The sequence below is a fragment of the Coturnix japonica genome, chromosome 3 (genome assembly GCF_054131305.1).
Source record: "Coturnix japonica strain WE chromosome 3, WE-NBRP24, whole genome shotgun sequence".
Taxonomy (NCBI): domain Eukaryota; kingdom Metazoa; phylum Chordata; class Aves; order Galliformes; family Phasianidae; genus Coturnix; species Coturnix japonica.
This window is the reverse complement of record NC_140665.1, coordinates 45,284,497-45,307,551: the sequence shown is the minus strand read 5'-3', so window position 1 is coordinate 45,307,551 and position 23,055 is coordinate 45,284,497. Positions and strand designations below refer to the sequence as shown.

At 36.9% G+C, this 23,055-nt stretch overlaps 1 protein-coding gene across 10 annotated transcripts in view; it reads right to left on the bottom strand.

The window, feature by feature from the left end:
* The window catches only part of STXBP5 (syntaxin binding protein 5), a 97,832-nt gene that overhangs the window by 62,288 nt on the left and 12,489 nt on the right, over nt 1–23,055 (bottom strand). For all 10 annotated transcript variants that reach the window (XM_015858124.3, XM_032443282.2, XM_032443283.2 and 7 more), the window contains 2 exons: nt 6,162–6,243; nt 5,265–5,365 (listed from right to left, as the gene is read on the bottom strand). In XM_015858124.3, the coding sequence (XP_015713610.2) occupies nt 5,265–5,365; nt 6,162–6,243 (183 nt within the window). The remainder of the gene's footprint in view (nt 1–5,264; nt 5,366–6,161; nt 6,244–23,055) is intronic.

Genomic DNA, 23,055 nt, shown 5'->3' with positions numbered 1-23,055 from the left:
ATGAGGGGAAGGTTTTATATGAAATTATAAAGGCAAATAGATCAGATTACTTCATTTTGATCTTCAAAAATAAGCCATTTTTCAACATGAGATAGCTAAGTGCCATATGTTAAAGGTGTACTCAGTGTATTATTGACTCTACAAAAACTGAACTATTTAACCTTTCAGAAGTATCACTAGGATACGTGTCTGTTCTTTGTTAGCTATACAATAATCCCACCCCAAAACATACAGAGTAAAGTGGGGAAAGAAAGAGCTCTCTAAATAAAAGTTGGAAATGAAACAGTGGTATTGGTACACAAAAAAGGGAAACGAGAAGTTGATGATCGTCTGCTCTCAAAGCAGGAAAAAAAAAAAAGAACAAAAAAACCCATATCCTGTACGTCTTTCCATTATCCACAAAGTGGCAGAATTGGTCAGTTTATAAATTCAGTTATGTGGAAGGAGGAAGTCTCCTTCCAACAAATGCCTGCTAATATGTAGTGCGGGTAGATTTACAGAATCTAACCAAGTAAGGTATGTGTCATAAAAGTAAAAAATCCTATGTGCTAGTAAGAACTAAATACAAAGGGGATTTCTCCACATGTACTGCAGGGTTTGTTTGAAATACAATGCCCAAGTTGCTGTTGACATCAGTGTATAAAACCAACAATACTTAAAATAATTTTGTCACTCCAAGTTATGCAGTTTCATCCCGAGGAAGACTATTTAAATCCCACAGCATAAGAGTCGACATATTAAAAATTAAACTGCTATCAATGCATTCAGTGATCAATATGCAAAGCACTAGTACAAAAAACACTTGATTCTATTTTTACACTGTGAATATTGTTTTTGTCTTCAGGCTATGTCACAAAGCAAGTAAAACATTCATTTTGGCGTTAAGACAGAATCACAACCATCTCAGGAAAGATACAAGTCTTTAATCACAGGACAAGTTTTCCATATTCTACATAAAGCTGAGGTATTTTCAAGTCTATTCAAGTGACAAAAACTGCACTGTCATTCACTGAAAAAACATCTTAGCAATGAACAAAATCTAGTTCACAAACTGAACTGTATATTTAGCAATAAGACACTAACTTGTATAGCAAGTCACACAAACACAAACCCCATGCATATATCATTTTGCATTCTTTTTCGGGCCCCTACGCACTGCTTCTCTACCTCCTTCCCACAGTTGAGAAGCAGTGGCCAAGCTCATCATTACATTGGTTTAATATCTTCTAACTTCTGTTTAGTAACTAGAACATGGAGCAGCTGCGAAACCCACACAAATGCGACAAGAACAAAAGGCTAGAAAACTTACAAAACTAGCTTGTTTTGTGCTGCACTTCTGACATCTGCCATTCATTTCAACAGATTTGTTATACATTGACATGTTCGCCAGTCACCAGGTCAAAAAATAACTTGTTTAAAATTATTCACTATCACTGGTACAAAAGGCAGTAAACATCTCTGTATCTATTAAACTGCCAATTTTTTTTGTCAGCTAATGAAAGACTCAACATAAGCTGGCAACACGAGCTTACAAGAGAAGGGAGATGATTCTTCCCCTCTACTCTGCTCTCATTAAACTCCATTTGGAGTACTGCATCCAATTCTGGAGCCTCCAACACAAGAAGTACATGGGGCTGCTTGAGCAGGTCAATGAAATTGATCAGAGGGCTGGAGCACCTCCCAAGTAGTGACAGGCTGAGAGTAGGGGCTCTTCAGCCTGGAGATAAGAAGGCTCTGTGGGGGAACCTTATAGTGACCTTCCAGTACCTGAAGAGGGCCTACAGGAAAGCTCGGGTGGGACTTTTTATAAGGGCAGCTAGCGACAGGATGAGGTGAAATAGTTTTAGACTGGAAGAGGGCAGATTTAGACTAGATATTAGGAAGAAATTTTTACTGTGAAGGTGATGAGACACTGGAACAAATTGTCCAGAAAGGCTGTGAATGCCCCCTCCCCTGGAAACTTTAAAGGCCAGGCTGGATGGGGCTTTGAGCAACCTGGTGTAGTGGGAGCTGTCCCTGCTTATAGCAAAGGAGTTGAAACTAGATGATTTTAAAGGTCCCTTCCAAACCAAACTATTTTATGATTGGATTTGAAAACAAAATCTTGAGAAAAATTGCTCTGACATTTTTACTTCAACTTTTATGTAGAAAATAAATACTGCTTTTCTTTTCTATCAAGACATTTCCAGGCATTTCTAGTTGGGTATGTAATTATAAACCCTTGCACACAGAGTTCTAGAGCAAATACTGATAAAACATACATAATTTCTTCAGTCCTTTAGTAAATTTTTACTTCATTTCTCCACAAAGAACACTTTTTTAGTTCGTCCATTTGTTTATTTTCTTTTACCCAAACTAATATGCAAGATATTGAAAGTCCTTACAAAGTAGAAGTTGGCAAATTGAAGTATCATTACTACATCTTATTACTGCAAGGCTCAATTTCAGTACTTATTATTTTAATAATTCATGTTTGATTAGTAATTCTTATGAGAATGTCCTAACCACAAATCATAAGTTATTTAAGATATTATTAATAAGGTACCTAAAATCCTTGTACTATTCAAGAATACTTATCTCCTTAAATTTAGTAGTTAATGTACAACATAAAACTGATCCGAAGTTAACTACTTCAAATTCAAGTAACATCAAACCCATTAGAAGCAGTTAACACTAAGATCTCTAAGCTATTAAAAGCAGCTAAACTGGATTATTGAGCAATGAACTTGTTCAATTCTCTTAGGTTCAAAATAAAAACTACTGCCTTCTAATGATATCACACTTTATTTTATAAAGCTTTATGTTATAAATTAGTCAAAGGAACAATGACTTGACTATTTGAAAACAAAGGTGACAGGCATCAAGTATGACATAAACAGCTATGGCAACGTATGGCTCTGGGATCTTAAGTGTTCTGGCTACTTCTATAAGTTATGATGATAGATATTTTAAAATTACTAAAAGAATAAACCTTTCTCTCAGAAACTTAACTTCCATTGATCTTGATAATTGTGATGCTTCCACCATGTATTTTAGCAAGCCACAATTATACATGGAAATACAGTAGTCAAATTAACAAGTAGTACTTCCACTGAAGTGACGTGAGCTAAATAAGCTATTTCCTGACCCTTTCCCTGCTAAGAACACACACGGTTCAACTCCCTGCTACAGGTTTTGGCAGTGAGAGCACCATATTTCACAAAAATCACAGAACTGCTAAGGCTGAAAGGGAAATCTAGATGTCATCTGGTCCCATCACACTGTTCAAGCAGTGCCATCTACAGAAGGCTGCTCAGGACCATGTTCATGTGGCTTCTGGAGATCTCCAAGTAGAGAAACTCCATAACTCTCCAGGCAACCTGTGCCAAAACTCAGTCACCCTCACAGAAAAGAAATTTTTCCTTGTGTTCAATCAGAAGTTCCTGCATTTCACTTTGTGACAGCTCCTTCTCATCCTGGGCACCAGTGAGAAGTCTGGCTCTACCCTCTTTAAATTATCTCTACAGATACTTGAACACACTGATCCGGTGGCGCAGTGGTAGGAATGCCACTTTGAAACACTAGAGGCCCAGGTTCGAATCCCCCCTGTGGCGCAAGTGGTAGAAGTGCCGCTTTGCTACACAGGAGGCTCGAATCCTGAGGGGTTGGACTGGATGATCTCTAAGGTCCCTTCCAACCCACATGAGACTGTGAGATGCCCCCTGGACCTTTCTCTTCACCAGACAGAAGAGGCCCAGTTCATTCAACATTTCCTCATATGAGAGATGCTCCAGTCCTTCAATCATTCTTGGTGCTCCTGAAGAGTATCTGGTGAAGGGCTACATTCTCTCTTGTTCTGCAGAATATAGATGGGGCCTCAGTGGGACTGAATAAAGGAGGAAAAGAACCTCCCTCAGTCTGCTGGTATCACTCTTCTTAGTAAAGCCCAGTACACGTACTGGCCTTCTGGACTGCAAGGGTACATTGCTAGCTTACAGTCAATTGCCAGTGAGGACTCTCACATCCTTCTTCATGGTGCTACATTCCAACACATCAGTCCCCAAGCTTGTTCTGGTACATGGAGTTATTACTCCCCAGGTGCAGGACCTTGTGCCTTTCTTTGTTGAGTTTCAAGAAGTTCTTTCTCTGCCCATCTTCCCAGCCTGTCAAGATGTGGCAGTCAGGTTTGCCCAAATGATCTCTGAGCTTATTTTTCTCAAGAAAGGAAAAGTATTCCTTAAACCAGAAAGCAGAAAGATGCATTCAGAGCAAAATGATGGTTTCAAAATTCCTCTTGGTTTAAACAAAGATATTTTTACATCTCAGACTCCAAACCAGCTTCCAAAAGATTTACATATAATCAGAATTACCTCTTCAGATACTCATTTTAAAGCATTAGTTAGAAACTGCCATCCAATGCTTTACTTTAGGCTGTAATGACAAATTTTATCTTTACCCTTTACAAGGAGCTATGGAGGTAAGAGAAAAGTCATTTAAGAAACAAGAAGAAAGATGAGGGGGAGAATTATGTTTGGATACACCACTGTACCTAATAAGGATGGACAACTCTTCTTAAACTAGAGGTGAATTTCATTCCTCTCCACTTGACTTTTATACTGCATATGCCCTGATACCTCCTTGGTGTGTAGAATGTGTTTTGTGCTCAATAGTTTACACATAGTAATCGCAAAAACAACTTGAAGAGAGACTTGGAATTACTTGGTCTTCTACCTCATGAAAACAATCTCCGTCTATGTCAGTCTAAGGTTACTCCATAATTGACCCAGCAGTCTGTTCAAGCACTTGTATGATATCACATTAGAAGGCTTTATATAAATATTTAAGCTTTCCTCCTTACTTTCTATTACTTAAAGCCGATCCCTGCCCTATTCAACAGAGATGCAAGTCATAGACTATTCTGTGCTCTTGCTAGACATCTCTGAGCTCTGAGAAGTTCAGCTCAGAATCACGCTGCTTAAAAGCTGGCACAGTGTTCCAGTTGAAATTGTACTGAAAGGACTACTTCCAAAAAGTTGTTAACAAGAAGCAAATGAGCAAAAAACACCAAAAAAACAATTCACCTCAGTTTAGCAGAGATATGCTGCATCTACTCATACTACTCATAAGCACTTTTGATCATAACAGTAACTGTAACTTGAGTCCAGTGTACATCCCATCCCATTCCAATCATTTAACAATTCATTAATTGTGCCAAGCCAATAAATCCAATCTTTCATTTTCACGGTGTGATAGTAACATGCAAAGCAATCATTATCCACCCTTACCGTTCTCTGTTAAATTTGAGTGAATGGAGTATAGCAGGTCTCTTCTGACGTAAGTTCCACAGGTGTAAGGTATCATCAGCCAAGGCACTCACAAGAGCTCCCTGTTAAAAATAAAGTTTTACTGAATTTATTCACTTGAACTCTAGAAATAGTATTAATAACATCACAGAGGAAATATTGCAATCTGCTACGAATATTAAAATATTTACAAGTATGTATGTTTAAATCATAGCACAGATAAGTTTCACGCAGTAGTAATGGGATAACTGATTTGATCACAGCATTCAGCCCAGCAACATTTCATTCTCTGCTATACTGAGGAGTAATAGGGAAGAAGCTTTTTCTGGACTGCACGAGTTCCCTCGTGCACATATCTGTAGAGAAATAAAGTAATAAATTCAGCAGCTAACATCTACATGTTGACAAATTTAGTGATAGTTGACTTCAGCATCACACTGAGTTAGAGATCCCTCTAAAAATCTGGTCCCTATGTAGCTCAAGAACAGCATTGCTGTCAGATCTCAGCTGTTATGTCTTTCAAAACAAATGTGAAATTGCTGAGAGTTCAGATCAGAGATCTTTCCTCAGCTCACATCTAAAACAATAGCTGTCAAAGTAAAGTTAACAATCCACTGAAACTGTTGGTATTATTAAAAGTGTTCTTTACTTCAAGGGATGACTTGCAATATTCACTGACGGGAACAGGTATACTACTAGCAAAAAAGTACTCCAAAGATGAAGTAATTTTAGTCAAGAGATGTCAACAATTTAAAAAGTTACCTTGTTATTAGTGTTACAAGTGATGGTATCTGTATTTTGATGTTTGCTTAGTGAGAAATCAAAGAATACACAGTGCATCTTCTCTAAATTACAGAATACAGACATCAATTTACTAACCTCATTAATCAGGAACTGAAGCTGGATTACTGCAGCTCCACTGTCATGCTGGCAGTAACATTCAACTCCTGGCCGACCAAAGCTGAATTGTTAATATTAAGGAAAAATTGATGCATGCAATGCAGGAGAAAGAAAACATTGTCAACAACAGTAATACCATATTTAAACAGGCTAATATCCTGTTTCTAGGTCATACACTAAAACCATTTAACCACATAGATCTTAATGATCAAGAAAAAAAAATCATTTATAAACATGGTAACATAAGGAGTTGAAAGGTCCATTCTATTTATTCCTGTGGAATAAGAAAATTATGCATAACAGCTCAACTTATATTTATCTAAAGGATTCTTTGTCAATTAGAACACAATGGAGAATGATGAGGCAGTTATTTTAGGAGTGTTAAATATCAGGACTAGTATAAAAGAAAGTTATTTAAATAAACACCATAACCAAGCGATCAAATTCTTCAAGTGCTAAAGGAGATTTCTCTGCTTTTTAAATGCTACTGACAGAAGAAAGAAGAGATGAATAATGCAAGGAATAATAAAAGAAAATGTGCTATGGCAGAGATTAAAAAAAATATAATAATAAAAAAAAGAATCAGGAGCCAAAATATGGAGGAGTCAGTGGTAAATTATGTAAAATATAAATTTCCAGGATCTCTGTATCAAGATTTTCTGGCCTCACACCAACTATGAGATAACAAAAGTGTGCTCGTTTTCCCTCCCATGCATAAATTAGTGCTGTACTTTTATAATGAACACCAAATAGAAGAAATAACAACACAGATTCTTTCAAATCTCCATAGTTGATTTGTTGCAAATACTCAGTTTTTTTCAATTTTTTTATCCTCTTTCTGCAGACATGAAATTAAGGCAGTTCTCCAACCTCTAGGTGAGAGAACAGAAATAATACAAGTCCAAATGAATTATGTAAAACAGTATATCATCATTACAGCACAAACAGGGTTCTGAGAGAATATTTTGCCAAAGAGCTGAACACCTGCAGTTTTAAGCAGGTATCTTGGGAAGAACGTAAACCATTTCAAAGATATATGCAAATCAATGAGCATATACAATTTATTCTGTTAGTATACACCAGAAATTAACAAATCATCACAATTTTCATTCAGCCTTCAAGTCTTCCATTTATTGAGAAATTGTTGATCAAATTGAAGTGGATACAAATACCCTTTATAAAGGTATTTGTTACATATTTCATTTATATGCGTGAGTGTATGCATATCTATCCATCTATACATATATCTATCTACATATATCTATCTATACATATATACATGTATGTATACATATATATACACGTATATACATGTATGTGAATACACCCATCAATAGATCTATATATGCTATAGACAGATAGATGCCCTTCATACTAGAGACAGTGGAAAAGCAAAAGTAACCATTAGGTAAGATGGAAGTTAAAAATCACAAGCATTTCCTGCTTAGTGCCTGAACAGTGAGACAAAATGAAGGCAGAACTACAGTGGGAAGAAGTCTACTTTAACACACCTCAGTATTTCACTTTTTAAACTTCAATCACTTTCTTCTCCTAACCTAATGAATCTGTGTAACATCCAGCCAAGTGATGAGAGAGATACTAAACAGATGTTGAATAATCCAGTAAACTTAATTCCAGCTTTCTTCCCTAAATAGAAGTAGTAATTTAATTTTGTTCTGGAGTGGAAAGGCTTAAAGAGTCAGCTTGCATCACCTGCTTTTTCCCCTTATGTATTCTTCATTCTTATCAATTTGGATCCTGTACTAAGAAGTCAACTGTGTTCCACTGCCAGTTTATAGCACTTAAAATAAGCTTAAAATTCACACTTCCTCCTCCCCAAAAGGATACCTTTTCTTTACAATCTCAGAATACTTTTAATGTACAAATAGTGCTTTTGCAAATTGCTAGACTGGGAAAAAAAAAATCCCCAAAAGGCAGAATGAAATTTTCAGACTCTATTTACTTCAGCCTTGTTCACGCTTCTGCATTCACTTGAATTGACAACCACTTGCAGAAAAAGACAAGCAATTTCTAAAGGTAAAATCCAAATGTATACAGGAACTGAATATTTTAAGATCTGTCAATTATTTATCTGTACTGACACAGTTTTCCCAAATATCTCCCCAGAAATTAGTTTCCAACTTAAATATGTAACACTTACTCTTTCACCACCCACAATTTATTTGAAGTTGAACCTTCATTGCTACCTTGCCTCATGACAAGAGGATCCTGACCCAGAAAAACACAGAAATCCGGAGATTTTTTTAGTTACTCCAGCCTACACAAATTCTATCCTTCATACGCTGGCTTCAAGAATTGTCTGCTGCAAGTATTTCAAGAAGCATTGTTACCAGCTAATATAATTTTCAATATTAAGAGTACTTGAGCTTTTGACCAAAAATCTTTCAGTATTTTCCAGGGCATATGAAGCAGTTTCCTCTCCAAAAGTCAATACACTTGCAGCATTACAAGTACGTTTACAAAAGTTTAAACATACAAAGGAAGATTTCCTTTTTGATAAGTGAGCGAAAGCCACATAAACAGATCTGAAAAATTGAGCTTGATCTCCTATCCTACTTATGGTTATGAAAAAAAATAAACAGTCCTTGAAGCTCGTCCATTTAGTGCTTTCAACCAAGGATTACACTGTCTTCACTTCTTCACCTGGCAGCTAGAATTACTATTCACATCTTGAATTAATATCATCATCCTAACCATCACTAATCTTCTTTTCTAAAGCAATTCAAAGTCTCCCAGTTTTTTGGATTCACTTCAATGCTGGTTGTAGAAGGATAAGAGAACAGTGAAGTTCAGTTGGAAGGGACCTTCAGAGATTAAGACTGTCCAGTTCCTCCATATCTTTGTGTGCGTGCTCAAGGCACAAGTGCTCACTGCACTAAGCAGTCCTCGAAACAGGTAGAGATTGTAATGGATAAAGACAAGATAGACAAAGCATTTTCATTCTACAGACAGGAAAAATTCACAGCCAAAGGCCTAGGGTTGCTGTAGAGAAAAACAGTGTGCTCTGAGCAGATATGTTTTGTTTTGTTGGTTTTTTGGTTTTTTTTTAATATTTTTTTTTTATTTTAAATTCAAATACCAATCCTATCTCCTTTACTTCCAAGTACTTCTTCCCACTATTGCTATTCTGTCTCTTCATCTAAATACAAACAAAAAAGTTTAAGAGCTTCTCAGCTGTAGCTACGACAGTTGCTTCTGTACTCCCTAACGTGATGAGGAAATTGACACCAGCAAACACTAGCATTTGTCTCTTGTGCACGTTTTAAGAGAAAACAAACAAAAGGCAAAAGACAAAAGCCATGGCCAAGTGAAGGAAGTAACAAAGTGCTCATGAATTAATATCAGTGTTCACTTTCCAAACAGCTAGCACAGGTCATATATTAGAAAAGCATAGGCTCACACAAATATAACCTTACCAACCTTAACTTGTGGCAAGAGTTGCAAAATGTATTTTTGCCACCATTTTACAGAGCTGCCCTTGCTTTTTCCAATTTTCCTCAGAGATAAAGTATTTGAGTTTGTTATGTTACTGTGTTTTAATGCTGCAAAATTCTGTTTAAACAACAACAAACTTAGTATTTATAGCTTATCTTCATGGGAACAACTCAGTGCACATCTGCTTAAATAGCAATTTTTTAAAAATGAAAACAAATTCCAGATGACATATGAAAGCCTCAGAAGGCTTTTCACTTCTTACTTCTGCCTTACATATTTGTTTAGATATTGGGCTGCTTCTTCATATGTGGTTGACCTGTCTGACATTGGAAACAGTTACAAAAGCTGTAGCTATCAACTCAATCCCTAGCATAAGCCACTTATGAATACTGAATCATATTTATAACATGATTCCCTTTCAAGCTATTCTCACCTTACACTGCAATAAAGTTTTGATAGTACAGCACAAGATATGGAATGTATCCCTGTATCAGATTTGTCACCATTACAATAGCTTGGGATTGACATGACAAACACAAAAATAGCAACTTTTAAAATTGGTTACCAAATAATTCTCAAAACTCTATCTGTAACACTTCACAGTATATACACATTTAGTAACTGTGATACAAAATACAGATCTACTACTAGCGAAAGATACACACCACTGATCTGAATTATGTGCATACTGCTAAGGTAGCTTATTTTTTCATATACCAGTCTGTATCATACAGCTTTACAGCATAGCAGATTACACCTGCATATTTTAAAGCAGTCATTTCTAAACAATGTTTTACCACTTTGCTTAGTTTGCCCACCAATTCTTTTTCTAGACAGTAAAACCATCGCTTAATTCACACACACAGTGTTGTATGCACCTCAACTGTGGCCCCCAGGAATTACCATCAAAGAAAAATATGAAGATGGTGAGATTTCCAAACTGTTCTGAGCATGTAACTACAAGCCAGTCTGGTATTACTTATCATTGCCAGTGTCTTGATGCAATCCAACTACACACAAAAAACAAACAGTTCATTTATGGTACTCTGAAATTCAATGTACATTGCTGGGGATGTACAGTCATTCAAGCAGTAGAAGATCAGCTTTGATTCATTCAACTTAACCGTTAGATGACCCTACCTGCACCTACATCTGATCAGTACTATTGCTTTCTCAGTATAGAAGTATGATTTCTCACAGAAACCGTCTTAAAGAAAAGCATATTCATACAGTCAGTAAAAGAGTTATTTGCAAAGTGGTAAAGTACCACAGTTGACAACGTCTACAAAACTAGTTTTGACTTTACATGTTCATTTAATACCAATAAACATGACAGAATAAAAAGTTTCAAAACATGTTGGAGAGAGTTTTAGACTTCACATCAAATTGCATGTGAGAGCATACCACCATTTTTCAAGAACAGAATTTCTTTCCAAAACCTTAGCTCTCCATAACTGCTCAGGCCTGCTGTGCTCACACCTCTCAGATAAGCAGGTCTTTTTTCTTTCCTATGTTTCACTATTTATGCTTGAAAAAGCATAAAATATTCAGTAATACTTCACATCCACTTTCCTAATGTAAATGGCAACATCAGGCAAACAAACAAAAACAAAACAGGAACAAGTAAGGGCCTCTTTGTTATTGATGTAAACAGAGCTACAGCTTAAAATGCTCCCAAATCAGGAAAATAAACAGCAACATCTCCAAAAGACAGAGCTCACTTTCACATACCCAGGGATGCTAAAGCTTTTAGCTAGAATTACAGCACTTACTGCATATACAGAGTCCATTTCCTGCACATATTTCATTTTTCTTTTTATAAAACAAGTCCCCAAAGTGCTCAAGATTTGATGTTTTTGTCCTCTAACTTCAATGGCAGACCAACAGCTACATGCCATTTGCTGGGTTAGTGTAGTGGGGGAAAGGTGCAAACAGTGCAACTTCAATAAGAAACTGAAGTATAACAAAAGTGCATTTTTGAAAGGTACAGGCCTGCTTTCATAAATTTGAGGTCAGATACAGCTCCAAAAAGAACCTTAAAACTTCCTAGATTTCTTCATCTTGCAGAACATTTATCTTGGTCCAATTTGCAGCCTTACTGTGAAAATTGATGAGATGTCCCCTTTCCTATAAGCGTCTGCGTTGCCCAGGTAACAAGCTCTAAGAATGCAGTTTTAGCAGCAGACTGAAGAACTGAGGCAGGATGCCCTTTCTGATCCAGTCAGTATTCTTCTGCCCCTTCCTCACATCAGACTTCCTTGCAAATGACAAAATGGCATTTATCCCAGAGGATGGGTGGAGGACAGCTCCGATCATTGATATGTGTGATTAAAAACCCTCCCCTCCCAAATTTTGTTTAAACATCACATTCCTGAGGTACTAACAAAGTAAACCCAAGGCAGTACTTTTATTATTATTATTATTTTAAATAGTAGTAGGTGTTTTTTTTCGTGGCATATAAAAACAACTGTGCAATTAAGAAAAGTGCCATAAAATTAACTCTGTAACATATAAAGGTGCAACACAGGATAACAGTTCTGTAATCTGAAAAAGTAATCATGTGTTAATGGGCGTCTCTCATTTTCTTCAGTCTTAAAGCATATGGCTGCCTTCCAAAATTCAATGAAGGACAAAAGCACAACAGTACTCAACTTTACTAACACTTCTGACATTCAAGAGAAGCTGAACTTGCATCTGCAGACATTTTTCCCTCTCCAAGTGGAGCCACACACCAGCTTTCCCCAGGTACTCCCCTTCAATTACACTAAGAGCACCTCACCTCTGCTCCCATGGACGTCCCCAGCACAAACCAAAGCTTTAAGGAGCGGAAGCGGGCGCCAGAAATGGCAGCAGGACACAGTTCAAGAGCCCACACAATTCAGGCTATGTTAGATCCCACTTTCTTCCTCAGAAGAGCCACACCTCATAGCCACCATCGGAAGTTCCACAGTTCACTGCTTTGTTATAAGTACAGTACCATCATCTACGTCACAGTACTAAGTACAATTAGCTTTTAAAACTGAGATTGAAGTTAGTCAGATGGAAATACTATCAAATTAAGAGCAACAGCTTACTGTGAGGATTCCAGGTGGATGATTACAATGCATTCTCCTTTTGCCAGTGAAGGAAAAAGAGAGGGCAAGAAAACTGACTTCAGAGAAAGGGGATAAGGAAAAGGAAGACTGACAGATACAGCCAGCCAGAAGACACTGTCTGCAATACTTGTATATCAAAAATAGCTCTTGCTGAATGAGCTGATATCTGCAGTTTGACCTCATTACTTGCACAGAAAAAGAGCCAACACTACATATAGTATTTGGAAGCCATCACATGTGTCCCTAGAGAGTAGGGAAATATAACTTCCAGGCAATGAAAAAATCTACATTCAGCTTCTTTCTGTTAGTTGTAAGGGTGAAAAACAAATGCAAGACACCTAATTCAAGATGAGACTAGAAGCTCAGTCCTGGTTTTTCCAAACATGGAAAAGTAAGAATGGAAAATAATAATAATACTAATAAAAACACAAAGAAAGGTATGTTCCATACATTTATGGACTTCAAAGAGACCATTTACACACTGATAAGACTGATAAATGCAATACATTTTTCTCAATTAGATTATAATTATTAAAATAAATTTTCCTCCCTAGATTGTTGCCACTTCTCTGTTTGTTTCCCTGAGCCCAGCTCCCAGCTCCCTACCCCTTTCCCTTTTTCCCTTCCCATTAGTCAGGGGCAGGGGGGCCCACAGGCCTAGTGCCCCCCTCACAGACATAGACTGATCTAGATAACACCATGACAACAACTAGTCTACATAAAAACTGATCAGCAGCGGGTATTCAGCAGTTACTTCAGATTTTTTTTCCAGCAAAAACAAACAAACAAGGCCAAGAGTCAAAACAGATCCTAAGCTTCAAAGCTGCTTATATAAACAAGCATAAACACAGTATTTTCCAAATAGCAAGTTTCCTATAAAGGTTGTGTTCAGCTGATCTTTCTCAGAGCTGACATGTTACAGGCCTTTCTTGATTTTACTCATTTTATTTTCCTAAAGAATGTCATCCAAGACCTATTGCTCAAGTCTAAAAGCTGTATTTCAGCAATAACAAGACACAAAATAGGAGATTAATCTGACCTTTTTTGTTGTTTTTATCCAAGTAGGATAAGAGAGAGGGAGAATAACAGATCACAAGGGGAGAGAGAACAAAATTACTACAAATATATTTGCATAATGGTTCCTTTGACTATACAAGATGTAGTGAAATGGCTTGTAACTGCTAACTCCACTAGTCAAGTTGTTTTGTTTTTTTTTTTAGAAAGACTATGTACAGAAGAATAAAACTAGGAAATAATTACATACTTCAAAAAAACTTCACCAAAATTCAGGGGCAAATACCTTCACATTCTGTTGCATGCTTCCAAGTCTTATTCATCCACCATCCACTTAAACCAGTTCATTTTTAATGTCAAATTTTAATGTATTATGAACATTCCACCTCCTCCTTCCTTCTGATTGTATATACTATATCACAAAATTAATAATTAGCCAGGCTGTTTTTTCTTCTGTCTATAGCTTCTTGGCCACAACTAAAGGTAGAGCCATTTTTTTGCTCTTAGAACTAAGCAGTATATTGGAGAAGAATGAATTCTCTCCTGGTGTGCAAATATTTCATCCAGAATTGCCAACAGCACCATTAACAAATGTAATGTGCTGAACTAGATGTTAAGTGATTTATCATATTCCTACTTAATTAAACTTACAAAAGCATAAGGAACCTTATATTATCTAATAAGACAGACAATTAAATGATTTTAAAGGACATAGCCAGCCCTTCCCCATCAATTACTGTCAATTAATGCCAGTTTCTGACTATAAAGCCACTGTTAGGTCTAGAAACGTCTCTTATTCCCTACATTTGGGGAGACAGAAAGATCTAAAATAATTCTCAACTCCTGCCTGCTAAACAAATCTTCTGTTACTTTTAAGCCACAAAATATTGAATATTTATGGCAGACAGCAAACTGTAATTAGTAACTGCAACATCTTCAGTTTTTTCAAACATAAGCCTATCCTTCCAAAGTGAGGTGAAGTTAGTCCAGCCTGCTGAGTCCCGCTATCATTTGTGCCTCATTAACCCTTTAAATCTTCTGTCCCAGAATAAGACCACAGATTTTATTACAAATTCCACATTGACATAATGTCTAGTTTTGCAAATCACCAAAAGATGGAAAAAATTGTAATCTTTTGCTACTGTCAAAGTAGTAGTGACAGTTTTATGGAAGGTTAGCTCAATATTACCATCACAAACAAAAAGGTAAGGTACAATTCAAACCATTCAGTAGATGGCACTCTTCCACCAAAATAAAAAGGAAACTGTCATAATATAAACAAATTATTACCTTTGGGCTGCAGTGCTTACTTTTAACGTGTGAGAAATACATCAACTTGTAGGCTTTTAATGTTTCCTTTTATTTTATTTTTCATAAAGTTTAGAAAAATAATTTTTTACACGCAAATATACTGAAGCATTACAAATACTTTGTCATAATGTAATTCCACTTTTCCTTTTTTCCCACTTTTTTCCTCATGCCACAAAAGTAGCTGTATACCATTTTTTACAATAAGCTTATGCAGCATTTTAACTTCATTAGTGAACACTTTGCTTTATCTAAAATTATATTAATAAATAGCGTCAAATAATAGGTGATCATTAGAACAATCTAAATTAAGCTCCAAGATAAAAATTAGTGTTAAGCATGCAATTCTTTACTATTTCTTAAATATAGACCCGTCATTAAAAATAAAGCTTCTTTTTTTCATCTCAGCTCTTTGTTTGTGGGTGGCACCTTAAATCCTGCTCTCATCATACTTGAAGACTTCAGATGGGTCCTACAGCCGCAAGAAATGCATCACTCTTCATTGAACAGAATTTCAGTGAGAGCATGAACCCAGCAATACAGCTCTGTAGAGGCCACGGATGATAAACAACGAGCTTCTTTAAGGTTAGGGACTACAATGTACATGAAAGTCCCCACTGCCAGTTTAAGACCACAAAAGGATGGAAACCAGAACATTAACAGAAAAGCACAATCCAAGGTAGCTTTCCAAAGTACATTTCCTGCTGTTCTTTCTAGGCTGCATTTTACTGGAAGGACTCATGCTACTACCTTGCAAATCAGGCTCGGTGGAATGAGGTGGTTTTTGATACTTTTGAGAATCTGCTCATCTTTTAGCCTTGTGTACATCCTTTCCCAGATTCCAAGCAATACCTAATACTTAAACAAGCACTCATCTGCCCTGATATTACAAGTGTTTGACTTGCTTGTAATCTGCTCACACTTTCTGTGACAGAAGAGCTGTTTTGTTCAACAGAGAGAAAGAAGTCCTGCAGATAACATTTTGCTGTAAGCTTTACAAAAATAGGAAGCTGAGAAGAGGAGAAACCCAGATTAGACATATCCCACCAAAAGGGACAGCATTACCTCAACACCCTAAAATAGAGTCTCCGCATAAAGTGGTGCAGTCACAGAAAACACTGCTATAGTTACCACACCGGGTAATTCTACTACAAGAGAGAGTCATACGATTCCAGGGTTCACAGATGAAGTGTCTCAGCTTCCTTTCTCCAGATAAATATAAATGAATATCCACATCCTTTAGCTCACTTCCTATAACTGAAACTGTTTCAGTAAAAAAGGACTCCTCTCTTCGTAAGATGGCCCAAAGAAAAACATTATATAAGGTGATCTATGGTTTTGAGCCCTTCCAAGATGCAGTTATACCTCTTTGTGCTTCCTGGCACTTCCATGATTCTTCCATAATCCTGCAGCTTAACTGAAGCGTGAGTTCTGCAAGAATGAGGTTGTCTTCAAACAAGTCTGCACTGAAATTTGATAGTTTGAAATCTGATTTATTTTAAGACTAGAGCTTTCCCTTTCCACACAGAGTGCTGTTGTGTCCTTTGCTACCACTCAGCTCCCCAAAAGATCAAAACAATCCTTGCTTAGTTACAAGTTAATACAAAAATTAGCAATGCTAAAAAAGAGTAATTGCTGTTGTTGTCACTCACCCCAGCACTAATATGCACAAAATTAAACGCTTGCTGTTTGTGGTAGACTATCAAAATAGTTCAGAACTTTACTGAAATTACAAATGCTAAACTAAGAGGGTTTTCCAGCCTTACTGAGGAAATTTCCAGATGTGGAAAGCAGGGGTGCGCAAATGTCATAACAGGAAAATATCCAGGGATCCAGATAAGAGAAATACATTTTCTAGAACAAAACTCCCCATTGAAATACAAAACTGTTTCTAAGCAGTAAACTCAAACAGAATCACACAGAATCACAGAATGACCCGGGTTGGAAGGGACCTCAAGGATCATGTAGTTCCAACCCCCCCTGCCTACCAGGGCCACCAAACAAAAACAAAAACAAAACCTTTAAACTGAACGTGGTAATCTAATCTAGTCAGCTCTCCTACTTCGATTCAGGACAATGTGTGCTGATATTGTAATTTACTGCTTAAAATGTTTTGAACGTTTTTAGTGTTACATTATTTTCACTGCTTATTAATGAGTAATGAGAAAGAGAGATTATTTAGTTTTCACTTCTGTAACACTTCCCACCAAAAAATACAGTACAAAACTGCTGATGCAACTCTTAGCTAACTACAGAAATCTCTAGAGGTTGCAACATGTAGATGTTTTACATGGGCTTTGCATGATAAGGAGTAAAAACCACAGGAGGCTCCGATATAAACTCAGGAAGTACATATTTAATTGATATCTGTCATACTAAATCACCCGTGATAAGTCTTTAACATGTTATAATGAAACAAAAGCAAACAAGAGGTGAAACTGTTCTTCCACATGGTGGGTAGAATATCTCAGAGAATAAGCATTATCTATAAAAGATATTTACAGAATGTAGCAGTTACCTTAATGTAACTCTTTCTAATCAGGCTAATTTCTAAAGCAAGGAAAAAATTATAAAAGAATGCCTGTTGCCTACCTACAGGCCTTCATAACTTGGTTAAGGTGGGATTTTCCTTTACAAATGTAGTCATCTTCTATTTTCAAGACTCTTTATTACTTTTTCAGATACTAACATAGTAGAGTGGCAACCATTTAAGCAGAAACAGATAACCTCATTGTACATGTATGATACTTAGCAGCTCTATGTGAACTGACAAACTGATTCATGAAAAAGATTGGCCTACCTGACAGTAAAGAATTCCAACAGAACTACTAAGAAAAAAACTAATTCTTTTCCCCTACAGAAAGAAACTTCCTTGGGGCAGCTGCATGCAGATTAACGCACAAGCTCCACAAATTAGGAAGTGTTTTGCTTGCAGTCAAAATATTCCAACTACTTTTGCATCCAAGGACAAACAAAACCTGTTTGATACGTTAGCACAACATGTCTGATTACTTCTAGTTTTCCCATGAGTGGCCAAGGTCCCAGCTCCAGCTTCTGAGAATGGTTGTTTAATCAAGAATCATCAACAATCCCCCACCCCTCCCACACACATTTTTCCGGGTCTGCATGACTAAACCTGGGAAGCTTACAGAGAGTAAAGTCACTTATAAAATGACTCTGTTGGAAACAAGGCTGCCTAGACAGGAAAAAAGAGTTTCAATAGAGTCAAGCCCCCTCTCTTTTCACAAACTGCATGAATACACAAATTCGATCCTCTTGAACTAGAAAAGGTTTAAGAAAGTTTGATTATTACACCTAAACTACTTAAAATAATAAGCCAAGAATGTACCTGCATTGCATTCACAAAAAGGTTCTACAATTAACTTGACAGAAGCAGCACAGCACCAACACATGGGTTGAGCTGACACACGCCTTGCAGTCAAACAGGAACAAAAACAACATATCAAATGGCAGTTTTATAAAATGGCTACACAAAAAGGCAACCAGATAAGTAACACAAGTAAGAAATGCCCAATATTGAGTTGTCAAGATATTTTAGACAGCTTCATATTTCAGAAAGTTCTTATTCGGAAATGAGTCTATTTATAAAGAATACCATTTACAGCATATTTACATTGATAATCTTTACAGGTTCTCTAACAATACTGTTAAAAAAAAACCCAAAACACCAACACAGCACAAAATACTAACAAAAAATACCCCAACTGACATTAATTTCATAAGGAATAAACTCCTCCAAAATTAAGCACATTTGTATCAGCTATAATTGTAACCAAAACGTGCTAATTAAGTTTGACACCAAACATTATTTCATGAATCTTTTCTAAGAACTGTCTTTGATTGAGATTTCCTACATCAGGCAAGACTGGATGCCTAAAACCATTAATAATTTTTTTCTGTACATTAGAACAGCAAGTCTTTCATGTTCATGTTAAAGTCTTCATGTATTAGGATACAACTGCTATAATAAGATAAGATGGTGTTTAAGAATAATAGCTTAAGAAATTTTTCCCTTCTAGTCTTACTCAAAACCACTGGTTTCTGACCTTGCTTAACCCTCAATCTAATTGCAATAACTTCAGCTACAGATAGAAAAGTGAAGGCAGGAACATTATCAGATTGCAATGTGATTATCACACTCCAGTTTTCATGCCAGCTTTTTTGACATCGAAACTCACCAGCACACCACAACACCCTTAGTATTTTGTCACGCTATACAACAGAAATTGTCTCATCAGCTCTTCAGGCATGAGACAAACTTTGCTTAAGCAGCAAGGGCTATTTTCTTGCTAATGAACAAGAGATGTTTACAGAATTCTAAAATGCACTTATAAAAATTATTATTATTGTGTGAAGCACTGAGCAGAAATGAAGTTTACATAACCATACTATTGAACGACACCACACCCACTGACTTCTTCCCTCTGAGTCGGTTAAGATCAGAGAGCCAACATACCAACTGGGACCAGAGGTGCACCCAGCCCAGCTCCATCCCCTACAACATCAATTTGTACTATCTAAGAGCACACAAGCCTGGTCACTTCTTGCAGCCTATTCCCTTTACATTCTCAACCAACCACTACTGATGCATTAGGTACATTATAGAGAAATCTTTGTATAGTCCCTATAGCATCAGATTACAGTTTGGTAATACCAACTTCCATACCAATAAACTCCACTGCATGTCATATTCATACTCTGATGATCAGAGGGCTGGAGCACCTCTCCTGTGAAGAAAGGTTGAAAGAACTGGGGTTTGTTTAGCTTGGAGAAGAGAAAGCTCTGGGGGAAGGGGGGGGAACTTCATTGTGGCTTTCCAATACTTGAAGGGAGCATATAAACAGGAGGGGAATGGCTATTTACAAGGGTGGATAATGATAGGACAAGGGGGAATGGTTTCAAACTGAGATAGGAGAGATTTAGGTTAGAGATTAGGAGGAGGTTTTTCACACAGAAGGTGGTGACACACTGGAACAGGTTGCCCAATGAGGTTGTGGATGTCCCATCCCTGGAGGCATTCAAGGCCAGGCTGGATGTGGCTCTGGGCAGCCTGGTCTGGTGGTTGGCAACCCTTCACATAGCAGGGGGTTTGAAACTACACGATTATTGTGCTCCTTTTCAACTCAGGCCATTCTATGGTTCTTGCATCTCTTTCAAATGCCTAATACTATTTCAGTTAATGCACCCTAGTTTATGTATCATGAAAATAAACGACATTTAGCACACATTTTATTCACTCTCCTCCTCATTTTACAAACCTTGATAATACTCCCTTCTCCTCTCCTCTAAACTGAAGAGACTAAGCATTTTTTAAAATCTTCTTGTAAGATGTCACTCTGAATTCAGTCATTTCAGTTTTCCCACCTCTAAACCCATGTCAGCTTTCTTAAAACACAGATATCAGAGAAACACAGGACTCAAAACATGGGCACACCATCGTTTTATACAACGAACAAATAATGCTTCATCCCATTCACCATACTTCTCTGAGCGAGCGCATTGAGCAGATTGAGTAACAACAAACCCAAAAAACTTGTACAGGTATAATACATTGATTTAGAGCTTTATACTACAACTTCTGCAAGTAGAATACATCAGCAAAGCCCTGTTAATGCAACCCTATTTTACTTTAGCATCTTAGTGTATTGTATGTTTCTAAACATATAGAATGTAATATGTTATATTCGAGTAAACATTGGTTTGAATTCAGACAGGCAGGTGAATTATTACTGAATTATCACAGAATCACAGAATTGTAGGAGTTGGAAGGGACCTCTAGAGATCATCAAGTCTAACCCCCCTGCCAAAGCAGGTAAATTATATTCAATACTTAAGAATTAAACATTTAAGTAACATTCTTGGAATTGAAGTAGAGCCTCTCAAGTTTCTGCAGTCTCACCAGGAATTTATTGCTTGGCTTTTTTTGTTTGTTTTTGTTTTTCCCCTCCTCCCCCAACTCTGGCCAATCTTGAAAAAAGAGGTAGACTAAAAGGACAGTCTTAAGGTAGACTAAAAAGGACAATGCAACTTCAACAAGTTTTGGAAGCCTATAGTTGGCAGAAACATGCCTTTATTTTTTTCTTGCTTTAAAAACTGGCCTGATTAAAAAGAGTCACACTAAGGTAACACCTACATTCTCTATTCTGTCTAGGTCAGGGTTCACTAAGGAAGATGAGGCCACTCTTGAGCACTTCAGGGAGAAGAGGCTGCCCATAACTTTAACAGAGTTGCAAGGACCTCAACAGTTTCTGTAGTCTGAAGTGAATTGCAGCAGGTACTTCTCTTGCAACCAGTTCCTGTTTGTCTAGAGGAAATTGCACTGGACATGGTGATGATCCTTGAATAGTTCTCTACCAGCTTGTGACGTTCTATGATTTTGTGAACTGTTTACAGCGATCACTCACAGTGCTTACTATATCAAGGTAGATGACGACTCTCAGGAGCAATAGCAATAATGCTATTTTTAGCTACCTTAAATAATAGCATTTTTAGCTACCTTAGAATGGAGCAAACTTGTTAAAATTACAACTGTTAGTGCCTAACAAATACTCATGCTTAAACGACACAATACCAGATTTCTGACAACTCTGAAATTGTAATTGCAGATATTAAAATGAGCTAGCTTTAAATCAAAAGTCCACTGTAAGCACGGGTCTGATCCACAAAGTATGAGATCAAACAGATACGTGTTCAAATTTTTATTGGTGGATAGGCTTTTTTTTTTTTTTTTTTTAAGATATTGGTGTAGAGTTGTGTTTTCACACTGAAGTAACAAAAGCTTTTATGGCTGTTAGCACTAATAGTACACTGCATGCATTACAAGTCACTTCACTGCATTCCACAGGTGTCTTTGCCAAGTTTCAGTCCATTTTCTCTGTAGAAAACTACAGGAGGTAAAGAGGCTGCACAAATGCCATCAAAAATGGCCTGGAAATTACAAAATTCACCACTATACACAAAGCCATCACAAAGTAGTGGAACAACTTCAGGTTATATGCTAAAATGCAAGAACTGCAGGTCCAAAAATTATTTATTTTTTGAAGGGAACTCTCTGTTAACACCTGTTGAGATATTTCTCCCACTGGGAATTGCCAGCAGAAAGAATGTATCATCAAAAGTCAGGCCTGTTTGCTCAACAAATGCCAGTGTTCTCCACAACTTACCTCCATCTACTTCCTGAGAGCAGCATCTATTTAATCTAGAATTTGTTGACAGAATGCTCATACGGAAAACAAAACAAATGGTTCCTCTAAACTGCCATCATTCTAAAGTTAAAAAGTTTCTGATCTTTGCTACTCAAGTAAAGGAAGAAAGGTAAAGAAGTTAACTCCTTCCTCAACCATCTTCTGCAGCATGTATAAATTCCACTCTACATTACTTTCAGCATCCACCCCTTCCATTTTTTTTTCCTTACAATCCCTTCAACTACTCAAGTAACTCACAATAATTTATACTTCCACTGGCAATGCTTGAAAGAAAACAGGTAGAGAGTAGGTTCGAATTCAATTTCAAGACCACCAGAAACAGAAAATTTAAGAGTTTGGAACTTAAGTTTTTCTTCTCTTTTTTCCAGTTTATGTGGCTGTGGGTGTTTATGTTTTTTTAACAGAAAGTACAAAACAAGGTGCTTTGTTTTGTTTTAAAAAGCAGTATTCTAAATGAATGTCATTAGTATTTCAGTCCTTTACTTTAGAGAGGTAGGCTATTTAATCTCTTTTTCTCCAGCTTAGCAACTCATTGGGATTTCTTCCAGAAATGTTGCATTTCTTACCTAATTATTTTAACAAATGAGTGGACATTCATCCTACCAGCAAGAAATCTCTTTATATTAGTCACTTAAATGGAAATGTATTATGGTTGAGGTGGTAAAAGGGGTTGGAGAGAAGAGGGAGAGAGAAAGAAAGGCAGAGGGAAGAGCAGCATTTTGCTGATTTTTGTGGTTTTCCTTTTTATCTGACATTTAAAGGTGGCAGTGAAGT